Here is an 18,212-nt window from a genome sequence, read left to right as displayed (position 1 = left end):
AGGCATTAAATAGAAACTACTCAGGAATCTGTGCTGCCAACAGGTTGCAAGGCAGTGATATTCAAAGGAAGAGGAACCAAATCCTGGTGTTTCAGAGTGTTGGCCCATCAAGTAGAGCCTCTAACAACAAATCTTTCAGTTAATACAGAAAAATAAAATTTGCAATAGAATGCCCAGGGATGGGGTTGATTTAGCAACGGTTGCCACAAATGAGGAGTTACCAAGCAGATAACTGCCTTCTCTATCATGTGAAAGCACTGGGAATCCTCTTTGATGGCTTCTAGATTTCACTGAGCTCCTCACCAGCTCCTGAGCATGCGTGGGAGGGGAAATCTGGTCATTCCAAACACTTTAAAGGAGAAGAAAGTAGTGCCAGACTAAAGTTTTTCTATTGTGCATATGCTTATATTCTGAGATGGCATAGGCGTGACTCCACCTAAGCAAGTCATACAGTGTGAAAAACACTTGGTAGGTGAATGTAACACAAGAAACAAGGCGGATGATGAGAAATGAAACTTCCACTGTAAATCCTAGCTCATACATCTACGTGAATCTGGGTCAGGAAGCATCAAAGTCTTCCTTGTCAACATCCTGACATGCCTGGTTGGCATCCTGTATGAAGTATACTAGTCTCTCTCCCATTTTGTTGTGCAAAATGTATCTGGCAGAAAGGCATGAGCAGAGTGGATCTCGTTTGGTTTCTTTATCGGTGCCCCCAGAAAGAGGCCAAGAATGAAATGAGTATGCAGAACAAACTTCCTTCTTCATGAAAAAAATCTTGTCATTTCATGTGGAAGCAGAAACAGCTGGTGAGGGACAGAAAGGCTGTTTGATCTGCTGCTTCCCATGTTACCTTTGTGGTTTAAATGTAGGATCTTCTCTTTCTTGGAGGACAAGGCCAGCAATTCTCTGCACACAAAGAGATCCTCTAATTACTATAGAGAATGTGTGAAATATCTAACCCTGATCAGCCAGGGATTCTGGAGGATCAATGGAGAATTCAGTAGACAGAAAAGGCTGTTAGAGGAGCTGTATAAGAGCTTCAATGATAGAGGACCTTTTCCTTCACAGCACATGTACCCAGAGAATTTGCATATTGCTGCAACATTATGACAGATGAATTTTCAGTCTGGCACTTGGGGGTTTTAATGTCATTATAAATGATCCAAAATAATTATATGACTGCACAATGCAACAGTGTGGGAAGTGCTGTATTAGCTATTACACTTAATTATTTAATACAGAAAATTATTCACACAGTCTTGAAAGCCCAGTGGGATGGTGAACCGGGGTCTCATTCACAACAGCATCAGCAGCGTCAGCAACAGCATGTAAAGGGAACAGTTCCAGGGAAAAGTGACTTGCTCTCACTCTCAGACAAAAAATCCCAACCCTCTATCACTTTGTGCGAGGTTGTTTCGAAGGGTCAAAAAGTTCTCACAGATGTGAATCTTCTCTTCAGAGAGGAACAATACCAGAATACAGACTGTGAGACAGCGCCTGTTAAGAGCCGTTCATCATGTTAGAAAGTGACATTTCTATGACAAATGGGCACCTGACTGAAGTCTGAGAGAGTTGATTTCTCTATCATGCCTTGGAGACTTCAGTTTTTTGTAGACCTTGGAGACGTGAGTTTTCTACATTTCTGCTTCCCCAAGAGTAAAATGAGAGTAACCATTCTCATTTGGAAAGTTATGATTGATGGGTGAAATAAAATAATAATTAGCATTATTTTATTAACTACTCCAATCCATATAAAATTCAGCCTTTTATGAAAATGGAGATAACTTACAAAAAAAAAGAAAATATGCAAAAACCTATTGCTCATACCTACTGCCCTATTTCTTCAACATTCTCTCTTTCTGCCAGTCAGTATCCACTATACATGCAGCAAACCATGTCTGAGCAGTCCACAGCCATGCTGCATATGGACACAGGGAAGATATTCCAAGTCCTGCCCCATATTCAGAATGTTTCTTCAGCGATTACTTGCCACTATCTCATCTTGCCACAGCATTAAGTGACTCTTCACTCTGAAAATGTCTCACTTCTTTTCTGATAGGTTGAGTTTTACTTCTTTTGAATCATTCTTCCCTGGGCTGGGATGTCAGTACAAATTTAGAAGACAGAGTATCTTAAGCAGCCAAGCCCATCCTTTAGCTCTTTTCACAGGACTGTTTCACATTGCTGTTTTGGTTTATTGCCTTCAAGAGTTATTTGTTGGCTCTCATCAAAACAGGCTTTTTCTAGACCTTCCAAAGTCTTTGGAAATTGAAAGCATTTGCAGCTTCTTCAAAATGGAATTTGACAGCAAAATTCTCATGGAATGCATTCTGTGATAAGTGATCAGACATAGCAAGCCATCACATTCACTTCAGTCTTTCCGGTAAAACTGGTGCTGATTTTGTTTCTCTTTGCTGGGAACAAGTCTGGTTTCTGACTGAAGGGCAGTAATTGTTAAATGATAGCAATGTGCTTACTGTTCATGAAGAAGAGGGCCCAATCCCTCATAGGGTATTGCTGTGCCACAATACACCTGTAGGAAGGTCAAGAATGCTTATCTTATCTTATAAGTAGACAGCAAAATTTATAAGAGAGCTTCTTGTTATTCTGCCTCCATTTTCATGCATTTATATCAGAGGCCTTAGGCATTATTGTTCTGAGGCATTACTCACCCTTCCTTCAAATGCAGCTAAAACCAGTCCAGGCCAAAAAATTACATCAGGATCAACTGGTTGAATCATCCAGCTTCAGCATGTTTTACTGTTATGATTTCCTCAGGCCTTCTCAGCATGTTGCCTTGAAGCACAGTCTTTGCTATGTCTAAGAGATGCTTTCATAATAAATGCTTCCATATTGTCTTTGCCGTGCTTCTTTCCCAGCCTTTGGAGGACCTGGGACCATAATGTCTCACTTCAGGCCTTCCCCATGGCTGAGAGCTTGTGTACTACCAGCCACTTCACAGTAAATGAAGTACAGAGAGATGTAAGATAACTGTGCCACCAAGTGCCACCACTTTCAGAACCTAAAGGGGGCCTACAAGGAGGCTGGAGAGGGTCTTTTTACAAGTTGGTGTAGTATCAGGACAAGGGGGAATGGCTTTAGAGTGAAAGAGGGTGGGGTTAGATGAGGTATTAGGAAGAAATTCTTTATAATGGGGGTGGTGAGGCACTAGCACAGGTTGCCCAGAGAAGTTATGGATGCTCCAGCTCTGGAAGTGATCAAGGCCAGGCAGGATGAGGCTTTGAGCAGCCTGATCTAGTGGGATCTCTAAGGTCCCTTCCAACTCATACCATTCTATGAGTCTTTGTAGATGAACACGGAGGGACTCATGGGACCATCTAGAAAATATAATTCTGGTGAAATGAACTGGGTTGCAAGGTCTGAAAATGAAAATCTCAGTTCACAGATCAGATATGATACACTCTTTTCTAGACATGACCCCCCCAACGTTGTCAATTATCAGTAGGCGTGGAGGCCATAAAAAAAGGGTCTGTTTTGACACAAGAGATTCTATAGTTCCAGCCTCCATAAATGTTGAAATTGGTTCAGGCAGTGGGGTTTTTTCCTGTGGTGGAGATATTTGTTCACCAGAAGCAGAGGTGAGACCCATAGTTTGCTTTAGGACCTGCAGGATCTCAAACAATAATCAGAACGTGTCCACTTCAAGGTGGTCAGTAACAAGATACCTCAGTTTTCTCACAGTGACCTAGAAATAACCATTTGAGATCTTTTTCCAGATCACAGGGCCACTCAGGTCCTCCAACTCCATTCTTTCTGTGTTCAGGATATTCGAGCAGGCCCTCAGACCTCAAGGGACACCTGTCTGCTTTCACCAATGCCCTCATTGTGAGAGAGAGCATGAAAAAGAATGGGGGAGGACAAAGGAAAATATCAACGTTTTTAAGCATCTACTTTGGTCGGTCTGCAAGTTGGTCTTGTTTTCTTATGGAATAAGCAGATAGCTGTGAAGTTTCTTCAGAACAGTCTGAAGAAAAGATGAAAAGCTCCTCTTCTCTTTCCCTGTCTGCAGAAAGATTTGACAGAGTACAGGGGGGCCTTGTTTAATTCCCTGCAGCAGTGACTCATTACAGTAACTGGTAGGTGAATTGCAGGGACTCTGTGCCTCAGAATTAATCCATCAGTGGATAAGAGATGATAGATAGTATGCAAATAGATGCTGTTTTCCTACAGCCTGTCAGGAGCTCCAAGCAGCTGCACCCTCCACTTTATTCCTTCTCTATTAGGTTCTGCTAATCTCCCTGATTGCTGTTATGGCTAAATGGTATTTTAGCATAACAGAATTTGCATCTGACACACATCTCTGTTCGGTGTCAGGAGCTATTGTAGCTTTATAAGATTGTTTTGCATGTTAGGATACATGCAAATCCCTCAAATCTGCTGTGAGAGGTTGTGCCAAGAGTCATGGTAGTGTGTAAACGTCACTTGATTCTATACCGTTTTGTGATGAAACTGCCTCTTTTGCAAAAATACTTTCAGGAAAAGCCTGTTTTGATGAAGTCTGAGAACTGACTCTCACAGCTTCAAATAGCCTGCTGCATTTTCAGATACAAATTCACATACTAACCAACCATCAACCAAACTAGCAGTTCATGTCATTTTGCAAATCACCAGCAAAGTCTACTTTGGTGCCCTTTGCAATCAGCAGGAAAACTTCATTAGGAAATCACATGGTATACCAGGGTATCAGCCCCTTCCTCTCCTTCCTATATACTTTTTCCATCTGATTAAGATTGATGTTTCTTTTTGTTGTTTTAGCATGCAGGGTTATTTCAGATAAGTGGTAGCAAGGTTCTCCTGTAGTTTGCTTTCCTTTTAGGTGGCATAATTTTCTGTATGTCTTAGTTTCTCCTCCTCAATGCTTCATTTCTCTATCTTAAATACATACATGCATGCATGTCTGTCCCTTTTTTCCTATAACATTGCAACATCATCTTCCACTGGGGACCATCTGACCCACATTCAGAACCCACCCAGTGAATAGCCTTGACCTTGCTGTGCCCTTCATCTTTAGAGACTTTTTTCTCAGAGGGTTTTGTTAAATTTTGGCAGCCACCTCGTAAGAGACAGAAATGAAAACCTGGGACTAAGCAGATAAATAACTACACATCAGTTAACACACAAGTGGCCCTGCAGATCCCACAGGCTGGATGCTCAAAACCCACTGATACCATGACTCAACAGCACCGTCCCCCTGAGGATTTCTCTGCTTCAGTGTGGATGCACAGCACTTCAGCTACCACATACTCTTATTATGGGCCCCAGGTGACTCTGAGCTTCAGGTAGACTCCAGTGGGCAATTTTCCCTGCTATTGTTGAGGCTTCTTAGTTACTAAATGTAGGATCTCATATTCACAAAAAAATAACATAAATGGTGTCCAGAGATTTCAGTGCCTCCATAAGTACCAAAATAAACCTTAGCTTCTTTGATAGATCATCTCAGCAACTAGGAGACCGAAAAATGATTGGCATACTCATTCTGAAATGTTACAATGTCTGCTCCTCTTGCACAAATGAGATTCCATTCCAGTCAGCTACTGCATATTTATGCTCAGTCTTTCATTAATTTATTGATCATATGGTGATACACTATCATTTGCTACCTTTGGGGGGAAAAAAAGTGGGGAAAAAATATGCTCTTCTGGTGGGGCTATTTCATGCTTTCTGAATATTCAATCCAATCCTCCTGGTCTCTCTCTGTCCTCTTTTCTCCCCAAAAGCTTCATGGATCTCCAAAGACATCCCACAAGAGAGGGTGACTACCATTCACCAATAAACCCCTGAGGATGCCATTATGTGGCATGCAATTATACAGCTAAATCAGGGTCAAGCATCTCCCTTTAAGGGTAAAATATGGTATTACACTCTAAATTCCTGTACTGCAAAAACAAACAGTGCCATCAATTCATTTCCAGTCAGACCTCCACCCTCTTGGGAAAAGTATACAGAACTTTCTGGTGGGAAAAATATTTTGGAAATACAACCTCTTTATTAGAGTGAAAGCTCTTTCTTCATTCAGCTTGTCTTTCATTAGCCACCCTGGTACACTCCAGTGAGGAATGTGGCTTGAAGAGGTCCTTTGAGGTCACAGGAGGCAAGTCCCAAAGGGGTGTAGTTCACTCCTGATATGTACTCATAACTCCTGACAAGATTATGAGGTCTGAGCCAAAGCTAAGTAACCACATGGCCATTCATAGGTAAATGTCTCTAAGGAGGGTGGTTGGCTTTTCAAGGGAGGATCCCATTACCTTTCCACACAAATGAAGCATCTGTGTTCTCTGTTTCTTTGAGCTCTCTTACTGTAAATAATATCTTCCTGTTTTTCACCCTTCTGTTTGAAACACAGAGGGAGCAGGTGAGGAGGAAAGGAAGGTTTTAAAATTCATGTGTTTCCTTAATTCAACACTGGTATATTGGATGTGGGGTTGAGTAAAACTGCATTCATATCCATGGTTCCTCTCTGGAAGGCTCCTACAGGAGGAAGAGCTCTCTGAGTTCACCTTACAGCCATGATAATGCTCTTTCTGGGCTTCCAGAGCAGACAAGCCCATGACTTTCAAGCAAGGAACTGGCTGATGAGATTCAGCAGAGCATCCTAGGAGAAAGAGCTTCCTATGTAAATCTGAAGCAACACTACTGAAGTTAGCAGAGTGACTCCAGATACACCATGGTGTCACAAAGGTCCAAAGCAGCTATTTTTTGATGGCAATGAAAAAGGGACCTTTTCTTTCCAGGCCTGAATCTCTCCTGAGATGTACCAACTCTGTCAGTGCAGTGTCATTGCATCCAGTGAGGCTGTATTACTACAGCTGGGAGCAATATTTAATTTACTGGCTTTGGTGGTCATCTGAGGACAGGATTTGATGCTGCTTGTCACCTGGGTTTTGTATCAACAGCAAATGCTGGTTTTACCAGCAGCAAAGACTATTGGGCTCTACAAAAGAAGCTGCTCAGTAAAAAGAAATTGTGAATTTGGTTACACCAAAAACATGCTTTGCAGTATGATGCCAATCACAGCAAAAAAACCCACAGACTTAAAAATCATTAAAAGTCATCATTTTCATGGGCAAAACCCAAACAACATGTTTTGGATCTTTATATTTGTAGCTGCCCAAAACCAGACTCTGGGGTTTTTTGAGTCGTTTAAATTACTGTTGAAATCCTTAATAATTCCTAAACTATGCATTTGAGAGGAAATAAAAGAGAACCATGCTATTGAACACATGTGAACAGTGCTGTTGCCTTCAGCAGGACTGTGCACATGGACAGGGGCAGAAGGATTGGGTCTGTTGTCTTCTACTCTGTTCTTTGATGCTGCAAGTTTACTGTTTGCCAAGGTCGCATCAGGCTGCAAAGGCACTTTTTGTAACTCTGTATGATCTGTGTCTGTCCTCTATTTATTCCAAATGCGTTTGCCTCTACAATTTAATCTGCTGTTCTCTCCCTCCCCTTCCTCTTGGTGAAGTCTAATTACAGTTTTATTCCAGGTCCTTCTGATTGCTAATGATGCTGGACATCACCGCTGAATTCATTCTAATATTTGTTGTGTATTTTCTAGGCTGGACACTGAATAATAATATTCTCTGAATTTGCTTTTGCTTCTATTTCCTTCCTCCCTGTTGTAGCTAATTGTGTAGTAATGTGTAGCCCTAGGATGATTACTCTTCCCAGTGTAGAACTGCTAAGAACAGGCTGCAGAATGAAGGGGTTTTATTCTGGTTTTGAGGAGAGGATTTCAAAGTCCACTCTACCAGCTCCCTTCACTGGTGTGAAACCAGCCAGGCAGTGGCTTTTTTTTTTGCTTCATCTTTTCTTTTTCTTTTCTTTTTTTTCCTTGCCCCAAGTGTAATGCTGTTCATAACTGTGAGTCTCAAAGTGTCCTGGAGGCAGTGTTTCAGCACTTAGAAAGACACTTTTTACCAGTGCCTGCTCCATGTGATGGTTGAACCCACAGTAATTTGAGGTTCCCAAGCCTCACTTTGTACAGTGCCAGTACTGAGATAATTTTTTTTCTTTCTTTCTTAATTTTTTTTTTCCTTTTCTCCTTTTTGCTTTCTGCAAGACTGCCTGGGAACACAGACTCACACTTTACCCATGACCTGACTCTTTGACTAAGAATAGTAGTCACAGTGCAGCTCGGGTTCAGTCTCACTGGAGACATGCTGCAGCTGGGAAACAGGGAGGTCAGATTAGCCCATGCTAACAAACCCAAACACGAATCCAAAGGACTATGGAGGATTCTGTTATGTTTACCTCCTTTAAAGACTTCAGAACAAGGGGAAGAGATTGGCACAGATGTTCAGTGAGCGAAGACAAATTTTCTTTGCTTGTGACATTGTACAGGAAGTTTACATACAGAAGTTCATCTTCTGGGCTGAACAGAACCTTTTTCAAAAGAATCCTGTATCCTTACAGCCTATCCAGCCAAAAATTATGCAAGATGGGCATAGTAAGCAGTGCTGATTAGCATCTCCTGAGTTCTGCTTAGGACAATGGGATGTTTAAGATAGCCCCTGGAGTGATCTGCTGTAGCTTGTCTTGGGCAGCTAATGTGACAGTGTTGCTGGAGCACTATCTTTGACATGAGGGACCAACAGGTCTCTCTCTGAGCACATGCTAAAGCCAGCTTTGCTCCCATTCTTACCCCTTCCTGCTGGGATGTGCCAGGCTACATTCACACCCTCATTTTGTGGTGCAGACGTGCTTTCAGAGTAACAGAAATACCAGTCCTGCTCTGTATTCTTAAGACAAGAGCTAAAGCATTAGTAATAGAAAACGTTAGGCTAATGATTGTCATAATACACATTGTGGTGAGATTTAAATAACACATTCCCAGCTCGACTGTGCCCTCTCCTCCACCGTGACACAGCAGCCAGCTGTTCCCTGTGGACAGAGCCTTACATCTGGAACGTGGACTGGTGGATTGATACTCACACTGGCATAAGGGGATCCATTTTTTGAGAGAACCATATGGCACCATTCCTGTACTCTCCCCCAGCTGAATCTAAGTCAAATGGGGAAGGGTGCTGTGTTGCTAGAAACCGAGATATCTGGAGGAGCTGGTCCTGCAAGCCTGGCTCCTATGAGCAGCCATGCTCAAAATGATCTCTGTGACTTCCCTTCAGCCCCTGTCTCAGAGTCAGAGGGGAGGGGTGACTGCCCTGGCATCACATTAGCTGGATGGGGGCTGCTCACTCAAGTCAGGGAACCCAGGCCTGGGCTACAGCTTGAGACGCAACAAGTAGACTTGAGAGGAAAACCCTTGAGGTCTCAGGGCAGTAATTCTAATGGTAATTTTGAACTGTTTTTGTCTGTCTAACATTCCTTTTTAATCCCCATCCTGCCTGCCCCTTCCTTATGTAGGGTTACTTTAGTGATCCTTGGAATGTTTTTGACTTCCTCATCGTAATTGGCAGCATTATAGACGTCATTCTCAGTGAAACTAATGTGAGTATTACTCTACCCTCCCCAGGATACCACCACCTCCTCCTCCTCTGCCGTTCCTTCTCTCTTTCTCTCTTTTTTTCTCTCTCTTTTTGTTTTCTGTTTTTTTTCCCTCTAGTCATGCTTTTATTGAACTTGCCGTCGTCCTTCTCCTTCTCCCAGGGAAAAAAAAAGGAGGGGGGGAAATGCCTCCTTCTTTTTCACTTGTCATAGCTCACCCCAAGGCTGTGACTGGTGAAAGCGCACAGAGTTTGGGGTGTGTGTGCTTTTTTTCCCTCCAAAAGGTAGACATGTTTGAGTGTAACTTTCTGACTAACCAGGCTTTTGTTGATACCCTCCATCATGTGAAATGTTACAGAGGTTTGAGCAACCAATACTGTAGAGTGGTAAGAGACTATTTAATATGCCCACGTAACCTCTTTCTTTTCTTATTTTTTTCCTCTTCTCTCCCTCTTTCATGCTTTTGTTTCGTTTCGTTTCGTTTTTTTTTTTTATTTTATTTTATTTTACTTTTTACTTTTTTTCCCCTCTTTTCTCCCTTTCCCTCTTTCTCTCCCTCCTCTCTCTCTCTCATTCTTTCTTCTTCTTCCTTCCTTTCTCTCTTTCTCTCTCTCTCTCTCTCTCTCCTTGGCTTCTCTGCCACATGCAGCACTATTTCTGTGATGCATGGAATACATTTGACGCCTTGATTGTTGTGGGTAGCATTGTTGATATAGCAATCACCGAGGTGAACGTAAGTAGCTGGCGTCTGTCCATGATCGTGCCTGCTCTAACATTCATTTGCCTTTCCCGGGTTCTTTTTATTTTATTTTTTTTTTACCCTCCCCCTTTCTCCTTTCTTTTGAGTTTATTTTCAGAACTTTTTTTGTTTAGTTTTGAAGCTCTTTATTTTTTATAATTTTTTTTGTTTTCGTTTTGTTTGGTTTGGTTCTGTTTTAATTTTTGGAACGACTTAAAGGACTTTTTTGACTGTTGCATCATTTTCTTCCCTTCATAATCCGCCTGGCATGAATTAAACTGTATAGCAGGAAAAGTGATGGGAAACGTGGAGTGTAAGTGAAAAGGCTATTTGTGCCATGGGAAGCTGCTAGAATAGTCCCAGGCCAGCACTTTGGTCTACCCAGTGTTATGCTTTGCTTCCCATGGCAGTTCAATACTCTCCACCCCACAGAGAGATAAAGGTCAGTTCTTTCGAGGTGGAACTGCGGGAACCAAACCAGGAATACTCCCTGTGCCTCCTCACTCAGGCTTCCTCCAAAAGAAATAAAGACCAAATCACCTCTGTTTAGAGGAACCTTCTCCTAATGTTCAGTTTCTAATTTGAAAAAAAAAATGGTAGATAAAATAAAAACAAAGCCAAAATACCAAAGAAAAATAAAGCACTAGAGTTCCAACCCATTTTTTGGGGGATTTGCAACCTGATTTGCTCCATCTCTCAAATTCCACTGGCACAATTGACACTGATTGGCCCCACTGGTGCCCATCTCAGCAGACAGGTGAAGGATTGAGTGAGCCACGGAGACTGAAATAAGCATCTGATGTTCAAGACATAAATCACATCAGCCAAATGTTTTCCTCTGTCTATTTTCTTGGAGGTAGATGGATACAGAATTATAGGATAAATAGACAAAGGACAGGCAGGAAACGCAGAGATTCCCAAAAGAAAGACTATGATGGATTTACGAGCACAGACAAAAATTGCACTCAAATATCCAGCTTATAAAGGCCAGGCAAATAGAAATATTGAAGGAAAATTGCTGTAAAAAATGTTAGAGGAGAGCAAATTAGTCATGAATTTTCAAAATTATGTGGCTGCTGAATAAATATTACAACTTGGAATTGTTGTGTACTGTAGAGGCAATCTATTGCAAGCAGAAAAGTGACAGCATAATTTTCACTCAGTGCTGTGTTTAGAGAAAAAATGTAGGCAACACTTTGAAAAAACTTCCAAATAAAATATTTTCGTATCTTGGTTCTAGATTAATTTTTGTTCAACTTCTTTTTTCTTTTTTTTTTTCTTTAATTTTGAAGCAGGGACACTTATTCAAGCTGTAACATTTTGATTTAGAATAAATAATTTTTTTTTTTAAAACTAGTTTATTTTCCTTTTTTTTTGAGAGAATGGAAAATAGTTTCTAACTGAAAAGGAACTTTTATTTCATATCTCTTAAATGTCCTGCTTTCTGGACACAAAAAGTTGTTTACAACATTTCCCACAGAATGTTGTAAACTATTTTGGTTACCCTTTTACTAGATAGATATTAGGATTAGGCTGACTTTGTAGAGAAAAGTTACAATTATCAGCTGGTTGAAGTTGTTAATTTTTAAGAATGAAATTAAAGCCTTTTTTCTGCCACACATGTCACAAGAAAACTAAATAGGGAACCTGGCAATAGCCTTCAGGTTGTGGAAATTTCAGTTCTCATCCATAGAGACAGAACTGTACATGGTAATGGAGGAAATAAGTACAGTTAGCTGGAGATGAATCATACTAAATATCAACAAGACTTCCCTGACTGATATATTTGAATCCATACAAAAGTCTTCCAAGCAGAAAGGAAGGAAATCCTTGCGTTTTGATAAATAAATGGAGGTCTGTCATAGAGCAGAAATCCAGGGAAAATCCATTTATCCTTTTGAATAAATTCACAATAATTCCCTATGAATTAAAGAACTTTTTACATCATGGGTTAGGACACTTTGATATGCATCCCATTAAACTTCCACGATGTGAGAGAAGGACAGTCAGCAGGGCCTCCTCTTGCTGTTGGTGGGGAGAGATGCAGCTCTCCTCAGACCCACTGGTGCCTCCCCTTACATGTCTGTGACAGGGGAAATTAATTGCTCTTTGGAGGTGCCCATCCAGTGACTTGGTGAGTGTCTAGATTTGTTAGGTTTGTCTAGACACCCAGCTCTCAGACACTAAATTTGAGCAGTATAAATCATATTCATTCTCAGCATCTTGTCGAGACGGTCATGCTGCTCCTGATTGTTCTGATCTTCAGTCTCCAGGGCTGTCCATTGTGGTGTGCTTAATTGCCACTGACAAGGCTCCCTCCCTTTTCCATTCCCTATCTAAATTCAAGTTTATCTCAGCCAAGGCCCAGAATCCAGTTTTTGGTTAGAGAAGTCACTGAAAAATAAGGACGTGTGTCTGTCTAACCATCTCCTGTCTTAGTTGAGGAGGCAGCAGGGGTGGCCCTGACTCTTTTAGTAAGGGCTATGAAGAACATTGTATATGGTTCCCCCTGTTTCCTCTAAAGAATCCTTTCCTTCTATACAGTTTTACAGATCTCTGCACACGTCTTTTTGTTACCTGGCATGTTTAAATCTTCTCTTTTTATCTAGGCAAGTCCTTTGCTACTAGTTTCTAATGTTTGTTACTAAAAACTTGCACAATCTTTTGATGCACTGATAAATAAGCAGCAGCTATGGATGGAGTTTGTTCTGAAATGTTCTGAAATCCCTTTGCACTTGTAACCCTTATTGAATAAGAGAATGTTTTGTATGTTGGTTTGTCCTGTCAGATTCCCTTCCTGCTAGCAGCACTTGATATGTTACATCTGTAGAAAATGGGCTCTGGAAGTAGCAGCCCATCTTGGACGGACGGGTGTCACCTTCCCAAGCAGTGTGAGGCAGTTTATCAGACACACTTCTCCCATCTCCTCAGGAGCTTGTTGCTTTCTTGCTGTTTGTGGGTTTGAGCAAACCCTGCCGTGTGTTTCCGTACACTGTCTTGTCTTGTTCCGAGAGACCTGGAGTCTGAAAAGGAAAGAAACAATAAACCCTAAAATGCCAATCAGCTCCACTAATAGGAGATGTTTAGACTGGTCAGGCGCAGGTAAAATGTTTCTGCCCAGCTCCTTTAGAAGCTGAAGAGTGTTTGTGGCAGGGTCTTGGGAGGTGCTGCTCTTGGAGAAAAGGGACAGTTTTCATTGTGGTCAGTTAGGGAAGATGGAGACTCCTGGCACAGGTCACAGACACATAAGCCTGAACTCTCTGTGAAGTTCATCTGACATTTGCATTCAGGGGAAGCAAACCCAGCAGGTGCTGAGCTGCCACAGCTGTAGCTGGGGGGCAGGGGTGGAACACTGGTTGTCAGCCTCCACAGTGTGTGTGTAGGTATGAGCTTGCTTTTTTTTGTGCAGTTCCCCATGCTCTGTTTTTGGTGTTTTGTTGTTTGTTTTTTTTTTTTCCTTTTGACATTTATTTTTGTTTCTCAAAAAGGAGTTTCCCAGACCAAAACCTTCGTTAAGATATATGTGAGTGTGCATGGGTGGATCTTTGTCTGTGCACTCCATTGGTTGTACTGTATGTTCCTGAGTGTGTTTGGATGCCTGTGTGTGGGAGCTACAAATCCATGGGAGAGTGTACAGGCACAAATCCATGTGTGGGGGAAAGAGAGTGTGTATGTAAGCACACGTATTTCATATGTATTTGTGCTGTGAACGGTTGTGGATGGAGGCACATGGGTTGTTGTATAACTGAGAAATATGAACATGCTTTCTGAGCTGATGTGACTGTCTTACTGTGCAAGTTCGATCTGCTTACGGATGGGTGTTTGTACCTGAGAGTTTTCTGAATGCAGGCATGTTCATCTGCATGCCTGGGGGTGAGTGAACACTTGCATGCCAAGCTCAGCATATTTTCATTAGCATGGCTGTGCATTCAGAAACAGTGAGAAGGCATGTGCTTGTGAGGTAGGCTCCTGGGTTGCCTCAGCATTTCTGAGTCATTTAGGAAGCTTTCACTTAAAACACCTCCATGGTCTGGAGATATGTCAAGCAATAAGTCCAATTGCATCATGTTGGGCCCACTTGCTTACTGCAGCTTAGGAACCCCAGCCAGCGCCCCAGACACATGGAGAGGCATCTCATACAACTGAGTAAATGCCAAGGGCACAGAGCAGGTTAAAATCTGGTGGGTTTAAAAACTTCAAAGGGGCACAACTTCTGCCAAATTCACTTTTAAATTGCCTGACTTTGAAGCTGCATTTTCAGAGCTTTGCTCTCGGTGACTGTTGCACAACTAACTTCCTAGCCACAAAATAAGGATTGATTTTTTTTTTTCCAAAATTTTCTGGAAATATTCAACGTTTCTGTTTTGGAGCAATCTTAAACCACTTCTTAAGTGACTGAAGAGGGCGAGGAAGACTTTTTAATCTTTTTTAATCTTTTCCTAAAAAAAGAACTTCCAAGGCAGAGACCACATCTACCATGTGTCAACTCTCTTTAAGGCCAAGAATGACTTTTGGAGAGTAAGATGAAAGATGATATAATATATGAGGCCTGGTATGTAGGGCCTGTGGAATCCTTGGACTTCGATTACATCTCTGTACCTCAGTCTTCCCATCAGAGACTTGAACATTGTTATTACTGCTTATGTTAAGAAAGTATTGTCATTAAAGTTTAAAAAACACTTTAAGCTCCTTCGAAGAAAACATTAAGATGGTAAAAATTATTACCATCTATTATAGTAGGAAATAAATGCTATAGGAGTTGAATAAAAGTCAGTAAATTTGGAATATATCATCCCAGAAGCAGCCCTGGGCACAGGCTTGCATTTCCTTCCTTTCCACATCAGCAGGCACAGCCTGGAGTTGAGCGCTGTAAAGCTGACTGACAGCCTGCTGTCTCCTCCTCCAGGCAAAGAAAGTGGCTCATTACTGTTTGTTGTTCTGTATCAAAGGGGAAAATCAAGTTCGATTTGCGCTGTGTGCTACAGTGCCCAAAGTGACAAAAGAAAAACCGTCGGGCCCTGTGCCACTGGGAAAGCTGTAAATGTAACCTACTCCCCCTCAGCCAGAGAGAAAAGTTTTGGTTCGTTGGGTTCTTTTTCCTTCGTCCTTTCTTCTGCCAGTGTCAGACCAAAGATACTGTGTCGCTGAGTCTTTGTTTGCTATCAAAGCAATGCTCACAGCAGTGCCCACTGAGCTGGATGAGTCCCTGTGGCCCTGTGGCCAGCTGAGGGGTTGCCAATCCAGCTGCAGCGGGCAGCTCATGGCGTGCAGATGTGTGAGAGTTACAGAGGCATGTTCAGGTGAGAGCATGTGTGTCTCCAGAGCATCGGCATAAGTACCAGTGACAGTGAGGATGTGGTGTGTTTGATTCTGTCTGTCTGTCTGTCTCGAAAGGATGCCAGGGAGGGGGAGGATTTGTGCTTACTTGTGAACCTGTCTCTGAGGACTTCTGCTGGTGCCACTGAGTGTGTCTGCACGTGCGGGTACTTCTGTGTTCATCAGCTGTGTCTGGGAGTGCACGAGGATGACTGAGCAAACCATCTGGACTCGTGTCCATCCTGCCTCTTCCACTCAGTGGCCATACTTGCATGTCTGAGTGTGTCTGTGAACACTGCAGGAGGTACAGAGGAGGAGGAGTTACCTGTGACAGGTACACAATGCGATACGGCAGATGTGAGGAGCCAGGGAGGTGTGCATGGTTATGAGATGAGAACTTTTAGGAATAGGGTGACCTGCGGGCTTTTGTGAAATAATGGAGTATTTCCCTACCTAAGATGCCCTCCTGCTGTAGCAGCACACATTTTCCTAAGAGTGAACATTATGAGTGGTTTTAGAGTTGATGGAAGTGGTGGGGTTTTTAATGGGAGAGGTGACAGGAGGAGAGTGCAATGTTGTGTGTGGTCTGATCCATGGTAGCATCTGGGAGACATAGGACCTGGGTTCTTCAGGAAGTAGCACCCCTAGGAAGAAGGTTAGAGAAACCCAAACCCCACTTTGCTATATTACTTCCCCTAAAAAACGTCAGTCAGATCTGTTGTGCCCAAGCCTGCTGAGTAGTGGTTTGGCATTTGGTCTATCAGGAGAGCTGAGTACTTTATATCTTGTGCTTCTGAAAAGGTTTTCAGTTTCTGATAGGAAGTCAGCAGAGGGTTGCAGCTTGATTGATTCCTGAGTACTGATCCAGTAAGGCCAGATAGATACCAAAGCATTCAGCTCCCAAGTCTTGGAGACCTGTGCAGTGATTTCATATTTAGGCTATTTTATTTCGGAACTAAAACAGCTCAGGCTTAAACCAGGCGCATAGGGCCTTTTTTTACAGTCATCTTGCTTTTGGTGTCTAGAGGCTTCATATGATTTGCCATGGGCTCCTGCTCCCATTCTTTGGAATATCTGACAGCCTATACTTAAGTCTCCCTCTCACCTTCTCCTGCACTTCTCCCTTTTAACCCACACCCTGCCTTTCTTCCTTTTCTCCCTTGCTTTCCTCTCCCTCGTCTCCAGCCACACTAAACCTCACGAGTTCGTTTTCACCCTCAATCAATGTGTCTGAAGGCAGAGAACCAGTGGCTTAAGTCCTGCAGTCCTTATTCAGGCAGAACTGCCCCCGGGCGTTCCGCCTGTGCAAGGACTGGAGCGGCCGAGCCCTGCGGCACAGCCCTGTACACACACACCCCCACAATGGGAGCAAGGATCGGTGGAAGGACGACATACATCCAGCCTGCACCTCAGTTGGGACTGGCATTCATATCTGTCGCTGTGTCTGTCTGTCTTTCTCTGCCTGTCTGGTTCTCTCCGCTTCCACGCCCTTTGCTGCTCAGATTTTGGCCACCAGCTGCCACTGGACACAAATCTTTGCAATTCCTAGAACCTGCAAGTTCGTTTACCCAAACCTTCTGGAAGAGGCAGAAAACATCTCCCTCCCTCTCCTCTCTCTCTCTCTCAAATGCCATCTGGGTAGCAGAGGCCTCCAAATTATGTAGCAAAGGGCTGGAGAAGCACAGTGGCTTCTTTTTGACATCTCGTGTTGTCATACCCTTACTGCTGCCACCCTAGAAGTTGTACGTAGTCCTGAGCTATCCCTGTGTGCGTGTATTTGTATGTATATGTGACTTGTTTTCTTTTTGGAACAACTATTACTGATAAAATTGATGGGGAGGGGAGGGTGGATTTAGTTTGCTGCTTTTTTTAATATATCTGGTGGTGTTTTTATCACTAGAATAATTCAGGTAATGCACCACGGTGGCCCCAGCTTCTGTGTGTAGGAAGCCATGTTGAAGCATGGTTGTGAGCTGTAGCAGTGGCAAATGCTAGTGCTTTGTTTTGCCTTTGATGAACATCAGAAGAGATGCCCTAAACAACTCCTCCCCAGATTAGGCTTAGATTGATTTGAATTTGATCACCTCCCATGCTTATTCAACAATTCCAATGCACATTTTTCACCCTGTGTTGGTGAGAAAGAAGTATGGAATGACTATCTGACCACAACCATGTTTGAACAGGGTTATTTTGTTTTTATTTATGTATATATTTGTCATGAAGATGGGGCCTCTTTTTCTTTTTTTTTTTTCTCTTTTGTCTCTAAAATGTTGGTATTCTCAGTGCATTTCCAGAGTTCATAAATTGATTTGCCCATTCAAAGAGGTGATTTTGGTAACTGCACAACTTTTTCTGTAAGGAAATCTATATGAAATATGGACAATCAGAAAAAAGTATGTATTTTTGTTAGAAAAGGGAATAGTAAATACAAATGACTTTTTCCTAGGCTTACCTGAGTATTTGAGCTGTTACCAGCAATATTAGCACCATAAGAAGGAGGCAGGTAGTTCCCACTTTAAAAGACTCTTCGTACTACCCAGCTTTGAGGAAATACCTCAATACTGTGGTTTCCACAAAACTACTTGTTAGACTTGGCTCCTGACATTGTTCCAGGTGCATGGAATAATCAGGATGCTTTTTAATGCAAAGGAGACTTAAGAGTAGCATAAAAATATATTTGCCTTACTGGAAA

General features: G+C 42.4%; 1 protein-coding gene across 25 annotated transcripts in view; it reads left to right on the top strand.

Moving 5' to 3' along the window:
• The window catches only part of CACNA1C (calcium voltage-gated channel subunit alpha1 C), a 480,151-nt gene that overhangs the window by 412,207 nt on the left and 49,732 nt on the right, over positions 1-18,212 (top strand). For 16 of the 25 annotated variants that reach the window (XM_064654535.1, XM_064654526.1, XM_064654536.1 and 13 more), the window contains one exon: positions 10,115-10,198. The exons of 1 other annotated variant lie outside the window; for it this stretch is intronic. In XM_064654535.1, the coding sequence (XP_064510605.1) occupies positions 10,115-10,198 (84 nt within the window). Of the gene's footprint in view, positions 1-9,384; positions 9,469-10,114; positions 10,199-18,212 lie in introns of all 25 variants that reach the window. 8 more of the 25 variants (XM_064654532.1, XM_064654525.1, XM_064654534.1 and 5 more) reach the window with 2 other exon arrangements.

Source organism: Pseudopipra pipra, chromosome 5, assembly GCF_036250125.1.
Source record: "Pseudopipra pipra isolate bDixPip1 chromosome 5, bDixPip1.hap1, whole genome shotgun sequence".
NCBI classification, from domain to species: Eukaryota; Metazoa; Chordata; class Aves; order Passeriformes; family Pipridae; genus Pseudopipra; species Pseudopipra pipra.
The sequence above is the reverse complement of the archived record's forward strand: the minus strand, read 5'-3'. Positions and strand labels throughout refer to the sequence as shown.